This window comes from Mytilus galloprovincialis, chromosome 10, assembly GCF_965363235.1.
Source record: "Mytilus galloprovincialis chromosome 10, xbMytGall1.hap1.1, whole genome shotgun sequence".
In the NCBI taxonomy this organism is placed as follows: Eukaryota; Metazoa; Mollusca; class Bivalvia; order Mytilida; family Mytilidae; genus Mytilus; species Mytilus galloprovincialis.
The window spans coordinates 84,067,258-84,077,730 of NC_134847.1; the positions used below are offsets into that span (position 1 = coordinate 84,067,258).

Here is a 10,473-nt window from a genome sequence, read left to right on the forward strand (position 1 = left end):
TTGTACTTTATTTGGCCTTTTTAACTTTTTTGGATTCGAGCGTCACTGATGAGTCTTTTATAGACGAAACGCGCGTCTGGCGTATATACAAAATTTAGTTCTGGTATCTATGACGAGTTCATTTCAATGTTTTGTTTTAATTTGTAATAATTGTTGTCTGTTTCTCACCTTTTTTATTTCACAACAAACAATTCTATAAACACATTACGTACAACATGACGTTAATACATTGAATAGTGCATGTTGTTAGAAAGTTATTATAAGACACACTTATTTATCAATAACCGATCTTATCTTTGATTACATCCTAAATTGGTGTCATAACTGTCTCAACATGTCCATGATAGTTTCACCTATACTATTTATTCTAAGTAAGTAGTTTGTCGTTTTTGTTCCTTAGCCAAATCGTTTAACAAATACAATTCGAAAGCCACGTCTTCGGTTGGAACTACATGTAGGTCATTTACGATACACGAGTTTTAATAAAACCGTCTGGTAGGTCGCATTAAAATTCAACTATTTCCAATTAAAAACATATTCACTTAAACGTTCTGAGATATATAGGTTCATTGAAAAACACGACAACTACTTCCAACTTTAATCTCCCTGTTCCATTTCAATTTCTCTAGTTTACAACTTGGAATTTTGCAATAAAATCCCGACAAAAAGATAGATTAAGGATCAACAAAAAAATAACAGTATGCAAACCACAACACAACTATTGAATAACAGGCTAATATAATTATGTCACGCAAAATGTTTCTGGTTTTAAGTTCAAGACTTATATAGTATCAATCTATAGAATATAGCTTGTTAATTAGAAGCAGAGTAGCAAGCATCTCTTCAATCTTTTTGCCCGTATATAATATATATAACACTATATACTGCCATGCTGGACAACATATTTGTTGAATTTGGAGGTTTGGTCTTCCAACAGACTATTGGAATCCCAATGGGTACCAATTGCGCTCCTCTACTTGCAGATTTGTTTTTATATTCATATGAAGCAGAAGTTATCCAAGGGCTTGTACAGAAAGGAGAAAAGAAATTAACCCAGTCTTTTAATTTCTCCCTATTGATGATGTACTGTCTCTTAATAATAATAGATTCTGTGATCACTTACATTTGATATATTCAAGTGAACTTGAAATTAAAGATACTACCTACACAGATAAATCTGCTTCATATTTAGACCTTTTTCTCGAAATGACTACTGATGGTAGGTTGAATACCAAAATTTATGACAAACGCAATGATTTTAATTTTTCTATAGTCAACTTTCCATTTCTGTGTAGCAACATCCCAGCGGCAACAGCATATGGAGTATATGTGTCTCAATTGACACGTTACTCTAGAGCTAGCTCAAAGTACGTTGATTTAATTGAACGAGGAATACTGCTTTCTCAAAAGTTGCTAAGACAGAGCTATGAATCAATCAAATTAAGGTCATCACTCAAGAAATTTTACGGTCGCCATCATGAGCTGATTGGCCATTATGACAAAAGTGTGTCAGAAATCGTATCTGATATTCTTCCTCAGTCATAATAACCTTCCATCATTACCGAACTGAACAAAGAAATAACACGACGGGTGCCGTATACGGTGCAAGAAATGCTTACCCTTCCGGAGCACCTGATTTCACTCCCGGTTTTTAGTGGAGTTTCTTAATTATTATTTATATTTTGATGTAAATGTCCTTTGGTTTTGTGAGTCTTTGTTTACTCCTTGGTTTTGATTTTTATTGTCTTCATTATTTATATACATTCTAGTGCTCTTCGGTGGCTGTAAAGCAGATAGTTGTGATGATATAGACTCAGTTTTCTGCCAATTGATCAAATCTAACAGACCTGACATGTGTAGTGAGGCGTGTATTTCTACTGTATGTAAAAGATCATGTGGCTTTTGTCGTAAGTTTGAAAATCAGACCATGAGACAATTCGAATACAACATTTTTTCTTCTTCAAAAATCAATGATCTTTTTTTTATAAAGTTTTGATATTTCCAAAAAATACTTCAGAAAAGTAGTAACAATTAATTTTGTTCTGGACAAACGTGTTTAGATAATTTATAATGGATGCAGAGGATTATAAGAACCATTCTGGTTTTGTAACATCGGTTCCTATAATAATTGAACATAGAAACACGTGCATTAAAATATTCAATATTTAAAAAAAACTAGGACGGCGTGTTATGAATGCCAACCTATTCCCCATAAACCGACTAAAGAACGAGAATGAAAGCAACTACCGGTATAGCCCACACTTTGGCAATAAACATATTGTGTAGTTTCAGTATAAAAGGACCCACCGCGTAACAATTGTAAAATGAAAAATCAGGAAAACCATATTTTAGTTTTAAAATACTTTCTGTAACTTATATGATCTAGATCTATGTTTCAATTATCATTTGTTAAGTAAAGTATATAATGAAGAAAACAAAACATAGTTGAAATTGTATAAAACAGAATTCAATTTCTTTAATGAGCTACTGATAAGCACAAGATTATATTTCATCAGCATTGCAGTGTTATTCCTGTTCTGAAATCGATGACGTCACAGCATGCAATACAATACAGACATGTCCAAACTCTGATGATGTAAGTAAACATGTCGTTATTTTTCACTTGAAACATACATAAAATAAACGGAGATTATTGCCATGCGTTACTTGAAAATATCTTTAAAACTTATTAATGAAATCTGTAACAAGGATATGACATTGCATGGACAAACATAGTATTTGAATTAGATTTAACAATTTCTCCCAATTCTAAATTTCATTTTTTCTTTAGTGTGACCAAAAGAAGATTCTAGTTTCTACCAGATGGAAGTTTTAAATGCAGAAAATGAGGCGTCAAACTAGAATGATATCATGTTAAGGTCTTTTTTACTATTGTCTCATACTGCCAGTTAACAAATACAATGCATACATATTATTTAATTTTGTGATATTTCTTTCTTTTATTTTAACTTATAAATCTAAATGGACGTTTTTTATCTTTCAGTTTTGTTTTACCACACAAACATTTTCCGATCGATTTAGAGAAACTTATCGATTAGGATGTGCCTCAAACAATGTAAGTGCTTTTGTTGCAACATAATATTGAGATAAGTTTGTATTTAAACCTTCATAATCTATACCTTGAAACCACTGTTTTGCAGTGAAAAATGTAAATCATCTAAACAATATTATAAACAGTCACATTTATATATATTTTTTTCTAAAATGCAACAACTATACTCAATGTGTTGAAATGTTGGATTGTATCATTGTTTTAGACTTGCCGTCAATATGCTGGTATATCACGTACTTATCGAGTTAATGTGGATGCTGGGTGTTGCAATACTGACAAATGCAACAACAAACCTCCAGTTTTACTTCACCTGAAACCAGCTATTACGCATTCGATTACACGTAAGATAACGAGAAGGCAATTTTTCCCCAATTGAAGACAAATAGAATAAAAAAAAATATAAGTTTCTCGGATATATGGAATATGTTTACATTGTTTACTCGTTGGTGAAGTAGATATATTAAGCACAGTAACAAAGGCCACACCAATAGTCTAATTTAGAAGATAAAAAGTCAAAATTTGAAAGACATATAACATATGCAATTACAATAAAGGCCTATTTCGTCGTTTTTTTTATCTAGATATAGGAAGATGTGATGTGAGTGCCATTGAGACAACCCTCCATTTAAATAACAATTTATAAAGGTAAACCATTATTGGTCAATGTACGGCCTTCAACACGGAGCCTAGGCTAACACCGAACAACAAGCTATAAAGGGCCTCAACATACTAGTGTAGAACCATTCAAACGGGAAACCAACTGTCTAGTCTAAGTCTAGCTTGTTTCTATAAATGTATGTCTATTTATAATTATCAAATTAACGAGGAATTGTATTTATGTTAAAGATATATTTTAAACTTTCATATACATTTCTTATTCAGAAACAACAGCCAAATTCTCGACTTGTGTGGATATTGATCAAATACTATGTAAAAACTTAAAGGATAAGTATTCTGATGTGTGTATGATGGACTGTATCTCTCATCAGCTATGTCCAAATACTTGTTCACAATGTGGTGAGTAAATTTTAATTAGACGACATAGGTGGCTTCTAAAATAATGCTTTTGTCGGGCTTCATTGTTTATTTGAAACACCTCGTAGTTTTTCCATGAAGTAGGGAAAGTGGTACGTCGAAGAAAACTCCAAATGTATATTTAATTATCACGATTGAATGAACATATAAACATTCGAATTATACATGAATGTTCCATGTTTTTGTTAGCGAGGAGAGGAGACGAAACGAAGCATACAGTACTCTTAACTATTTATATACAAAGACTTTTAATCTAGCATTTACTATTCTCATATATATTCAAGAAGTTAGATATGAATTAATAGGATCTTAGAAAATACATACGTACGATAGTAATTATATGATTATGCTAAATCAACAAATTCTTCTACAAGATTATTATAAAGAATGTATAATATCATTTAAATTATCACATCTACTATCATGTTTATGTAAACCAATATCATTTCCGAAATTTACTCTTTTTCAAATGAAGAGAAGCGGGTTATTATATATTTTGTCAGTTTTTGATAAATATCTCTGACGTTAATATGAAAGACATTAAGGTTTGCAGCCTTTTTCTCAAGTAGAACTGTTAAAGCGTCTAACACTTTACAGGTTTCTCGATCTGTTATCAATAGTTAATTTGTTTAGATAAAATTATTTTCAGTTCAATGTCTACAATGCAGTGGTGTATCCCATCCTTCTGAATGCAAAACAACCACAGTATGTGGAAATGGACAGGTATGCTTCATATAATCCCTTTGAAATAGCTACATGTATAATAATAATAATAATAATAATAATAATAATAATAATAATAATAATAATAATAATAATAATAATAATAATAATAATAATAATAATAATGATAATAGAATAATAACATATTACTTAGGCATACACTCTAAAGTAGTCTTCATAAGTTTTCATGTAAAAAGTGACTTCTCAAAAATACTGAACTCCAAGGAAATTCAAAACGGAAAGTCAATAATCAAATGGCAAAATCAAATAATAAAACATCAAACGCATGGACAACAACTGTCATATTCCTGACTTGGTACAGGCATTCTCAAATGTATAAAATGGTCGATTAAACCTGGTTTTATAGCGCTAAACCTCTCACTTGTATGACAGTCGCATCAAACATCAAATCTATTATATTGACAAAGATGCGTGTAAACTCGCAAATCTTTTTCTACTTGTTTTTTAAGGATGATGTGAAAGCTTATTTATCATGAACATGCTTAAGAATAGAGTTAACGCATTTAATTCCTACTGTATTGAAACAGAAGGTTAACATAAAGAAATAATTATAAGTACAACATAACTTTTAATGACTTATTTCACTTCTGTGTATTTATATCTACATGTTTTGCCCGAAGGAATGTTTTGTTACAGAAACACTACAGATGACTCAAATGGGATCACAAGCATTACAGCTAGGATGTACGAATGAACAGGTTTGGCTATAATATTGTTTTATACATACATGTATGTATATAATATGATTTGATGAAAGATTCAAAAGCAAACAAGCAGGCCTAGGGAAATACTGATATTCAAAAGAAAAAGCAATGATGAGATAATGTAAAAATAATTCAATATTGTGCATGATTGTAAAAAGCACAAAAATTACAAATGAAAAGATCTATTTTTTTTTCTAATACCGAGAAGAGCAAGAATTTAAATGATTGTATGCCATATGCCGTAAATCAAACCCCAATAAAAGTACATGCGACAAAGAAAACATATATATATAAAAAAGAAGACAAACAAAATCTTATATATTAAGTGTTTAACATATTAAATTTAATTTACAGATTTTAATGATCATAGCAATACCTCCTTTGCTCTTTTAAGTTAGCTGTAACACCAGAAATGGTCAAATATATACAGAACACAAGTGTTATCTAACAAGTTATCGGAACAGTTTAAAAAACGCATTTTTCTATTTTTTTTAGAATATGCCCTCTGAGACCTTTAATTTCATTCATGTTAATATTAAGCATTTTCCATAAGGACTTTTTTATGGCTAAAACTGTACCACTTTTACATAAAGTTTTGAAAAAAATATATCCTAGAATGAAAAGTTCATATGCACAACTATTTTGTTCAAAGGTCAAATTAAAGGACTGTGCGGCATATTATCAACGTGTATATGCCCCGAACTTCGAAGAGTTTAAACTGACACTTCAATTCTAAACTACCCATACCTTGACTTTACGTTATACACAGATTTGAATTTAACCGAAATGAATATGAATATAAGTTTCACACACAGATTTAAGACATACGAATATGGTTAAGGTTTGCTCTTTGATCTTTTAGAGATACACATATTGTTTATTTTTACACCTTGAGAGATATAAATGTTGTTTATTTTTCATATTAAGATTTGTCATCAAATGAACATCACCCACCATGATAGTTTGATACATAACATATTTGGGAGACGACACGAACGGTTTGTGTTGAGAGGTGGCTGTTGTAAAGGAAATATGTGTAATGCATATCCATTCTTGTTTACCTCGTCTAACCCTAGTCCATCAACGACTGTTACTCATCTACAAAGTACGATATATACAAGCCAAGGCACATCAAACCACGTTCCGTCGTTATCTGGAGTTTCACAACATGTTCCCACTACCCCTTTAGCAACAACGTCAAACTCACTAGGTGACTATATTAATTCATACATTCATTTAACATTAATGCAATTTTATTTTATTGATTTTTTTAGTGATAATAAAATGGAAAAGATGTGGTCATATAGGCAATGAAACAATTCTTCACAAGAAACGAAATGACAATGAAATCATCAACTAAAGGTCACCATACGGCCTTCAAATATTAGATAAACTCATACAACATAGTAAGCGTTAAATGGCCCCGAGATTCAGTATACGTATATCTAATAAAAATACAGTTGGAAAGATATCCGGAAACGTACACATTTGAACGATATCATATGGGAATATTTTTGGTGATTTAACTTTTTGAAGGTGAAATAATTCTATTAGATTATTAGTATTATCTCAAAAATGTCAACAAAAGATTATACAATTCATATTTTATAAAGTGACTAGCTATACAGATTGCACGTCCGCTGTACATGTCAGATGTCCCGATACTTTCTATCCATACCATGGAGCTTGTTTCATGACAGGACCTGTACCACTGACGTATACTGAAAGTAAAGTAAGTAGTGAAATAAGGTTCCCATAAACACCATACTCTCAAATGCAATAAATTCATAAGTTAAAAAAGTTGATTTGATAAAGTCATTGGAAGATACTAGACTTATACTTCAATACACCAACTAGACTCGTTTTTTACAGAAGAATTTTCAGAAACAAAAACTCAGCTGAATAATGTTCCCCTATTTTTGTACATCTTCATGAAAATTCTTTTCTATGGACTTCAAAGCTTTTGATAACTTGTAGGCATACTGTGAGAGACATTGTTTACGATTGGCTGAATTTGATCGTGAAGCCGAAATGACTGCAGTGACCAGAAATTTTGTTCATCATCATTTAATTGGTAAGTTAAAAGGAGTAGTTTTGTCCTCCACGCAATAAGTTGTTGGGGACATGTTCATCAAAGGTTTATTGGAGCAATAGATTAAAGAGAAAATTGCATTTAAAAAGGGGCTCTGAAGCGTATATTTCTCTAAAATATTTATACAAAGTTTTAAAAAGAATAAAAAAAAGTAAATAGTGTAATCCTTGCAGAGATTTGATACGTGCAATGCAGCGGACATTAGAACTTTGTTCTTTTGTTTGTAATAAAAAAAAATTATTAGACGCAAAATTGCAATAAAACAAAAGAATAAACCCAGATGTAAATGAGTTAAATGATTCCCTAAAACAATTCATTTATATGATAATAAAGAGAACAAGAATCCAAGAATCACTATCTTACTACACCATTTTCCGGACTATCTTTGCTGTTGACGCGTGTCGTAGGAACTTTAGTGACCTTATATTGTGTATTGCAATCGCATAATAATTACGTACTTGTTCGTCTGTTAATGTTCCAGTCCTTGATCTGCAATCCACATATTTCTCATAAGTAAACATAAAACAAGATTAACTCCATTTTCGAAGGCGCCAATCTTCAAGTGCAAAACTTGAATGTATAAATCACAAAATGAATAATGCAACAATGTCAATAATCAGTGAACGTACGGAAGTGCGAAATTCCGGATCGTAGGACAATCAGACAATGTTTTTTTTCTGTTTACTGTTGAAACATGTTACCATTGATAATTACTAGCTTTAAGCGATGTATTATTGTTGACCATGCGATATTTCTTTCGGCGTTCTGGGCATCAGCTGATAGGGTGATATTCAAAGGTACTAAACAATTATTGTCAATATATCTGAAACCAAATGCCAATCTTTTTTTCTATATTATATATATATAACTTTTAATAGGTGGTCCTCTGTATGTTGGTGCTATAAGTGAGACATTGTCCCCTGGAACAAAATGGTTATGGGCACGAGGTCATTTGGACGTTGATGTACTGATGTGGGTCCATTATAACGGATACGGAAACTGTGCTGTTACAAGAGAACTGGTTACCTATTCAGGAAAACACAGACATTCAGATTTCGGACTTGAAGACGTTAATTGTACACAAAGATTTAAACCTTTATGCCAGTTGTTCTTGCGTGTTTCAAATTAAATATCTTGTTTTTGAAGTAGTGTTGGTATTTTCATTTCATAATGTATTTTTTGTATAGTCCACTCATTGGTTTCCGCGAATGGCATTTTAAAGAAGTTAGAAGATACCAAAATGCTAGATGATATCGAAAACCGTTAATTCATACATACTGGATACCTGTTCCTCGTTAAAAGTTTTGTGTCTGATCATTCTGAAGATATTTTTACGAAATTTGAACGGATGTCAATCTATTTAATAGTACGGAAAGTTTTTGTCATGTATAGCATAAATGATATACGCTTAAAGTAATATGGGAGTATAAACGAAAACGTATGAATGTGTTTATACTTTGTCAAAATGTAGTTTATTGGTTTGCTTTCGAAATCCGTCGATATTTAGAAGACATTGTGAGAGTTTTATTGAATTGGGAATATAAATTTGAAAGCCAAATGAGACAGCAGAAATAACGGGATTTATAAAAAAGAAGATGTGGTATGATTGACAATGAGACAACTATCTACAAAAGACCAAATTGAAGCGCATTAACAACTATAGGTCACCGTACGGCCTTCAACAATGAGCAAAGCCCATACCACATAGTCATCTATAAAAGGCCCCGATAAGACAATGTAAAACAATTTAAACGAGAAAACTAACGACCTTATTTATGTAAAAAAAATGAACGAAAAACAAATATGTTACACATAAACAAACAACAACCACTGAATTTCAGGTTCCTGACTTGGGACAGGCATATACATAAATCATGTGGAGGGGTTAAACATGTTAGCGTGATCCCAACCCATCCCCTAACCTGGGACAGTGGTATAACAGTACAACATAAGAACGACCTATAAAAATCAGTTGAAAAAGGCTTAACTCATCAGATGGACAAAAATACAAGTGGACGTGGCCGGGTACTTATACATCCCGACACGCAAAACAGATATGAGAGTACTCGCAGTTATCTGACAGCTAGTTCAAAGCCACTAACAACTAATAAAAAAATCATGCATCTAAGACTAAACTATCAATCCGTACTTGTTATTTGTTAACTACATATCGTTAGCAATGAGGTTTATATCTAAATGATTGGTACGAGTAAATGATGACTTTTTGCTTGAATATTAAAAGATAAATTTACTTTTTTCTTATTACATAGGTTATAACAATCATGATAATGGTCAACAACCGATTTTGACTTTTGCTTTTTGTCACCTAAACAACGATAGTGTCAACTACACAACAAAATGTCTACTATATAACAAAATTAGGTCAACTGTTATGTAGTTTAAAGTTATGTAGAGGACGTATTCACACTTTGGGACATTTTATACACAGTGCTTTTTTCAGTGAATAAAACACCGAAAACTGATTATAATGATATAGATGTGCACGGCTACTAATTAAAGCCTTTGTAATATCATTCTTGATTATATTTTCTAACTTAACACAGAAGTGTAAGCTTTTTGTAATCATATAGTTTTTTTCTATTATTCAATGTAGATATTGTTCGAATTGGGACATGTACTTTAAAATGATCGTAAAAATGATAGGTCACCGAACTTTTTTCAAACTACAGGTTGTGAAAAATTACTCATGTTCTAAGGATTACACGACTCATGTGTATAGAAAGCAAAATAAATGAAAGGTAGACTTGTGAAATAGAATACGATATGAAAGCCCTTAGCAAAGACTTTCGGAATTTCAAAAGAAA

At 31.6% G+C, this 10,473-nt stretch overlaps 1 protein-coding gene across 1 annotated transcript; it reads left to right on the forward strand.

Moving 5' to 3' along the window:
- The first annotated feature begins 308 nt into the window (after window positions 1-308).
- Window positions 309-8,793, forward strand: LOC143048632 (uncharacterized). The gene is made up of 12 exons (XM_076222419.1): window positions 309-371; window positions 1,770-1,907; window positions 2,517-2,596; window positions 3,005-3,076; window positions 3,279-3,414; window positions 3,956-4,090; window positions 4,758-4,831; window positions 5,473-5,550; window positions 6,484-6,766; window positions 7,170-7,288; window positions 7,534-7,630; window positions 8,527-8,793. The coding sequence occupies exons 1-12, from the start codon at window positions 335-337 to the stop codon at window positions 8,775-8,777; spliced, it is 1,500 nt and encodes a 499-aa protein (XP_076078534.1). The 5' UTR covers window positions 309-334; the 3' UTR covers window positions 8,778-8,793.
- Window positions 8,794-10,473: the final 1,680 nt, after the last annotated feature.

Excerpts from the sequence above, each read along its gene's own strand:
- LOC143048632 (XM_076222419.1), top strand. The coding sequence starts at position 335 with ATGTCCATGATAGTTTCACCTATACTATTTATTCTAA. Across the intron at positions 1,908-2,516 it reads AAGATCATGTGGCTTTTGTC|CATTGCAGTGTTATTCCTGT; the intron begins GTAAGTTTGAAA and ends ATATTTCATCAG. Across the intron at positions 7,631-8,526 it reads TGTTCATCATCATTTAATTG|GTGGTCCTCTGTATGTTGGT; the intron begins GTAAGTTAAAAG and ends AACTTTTAATAG.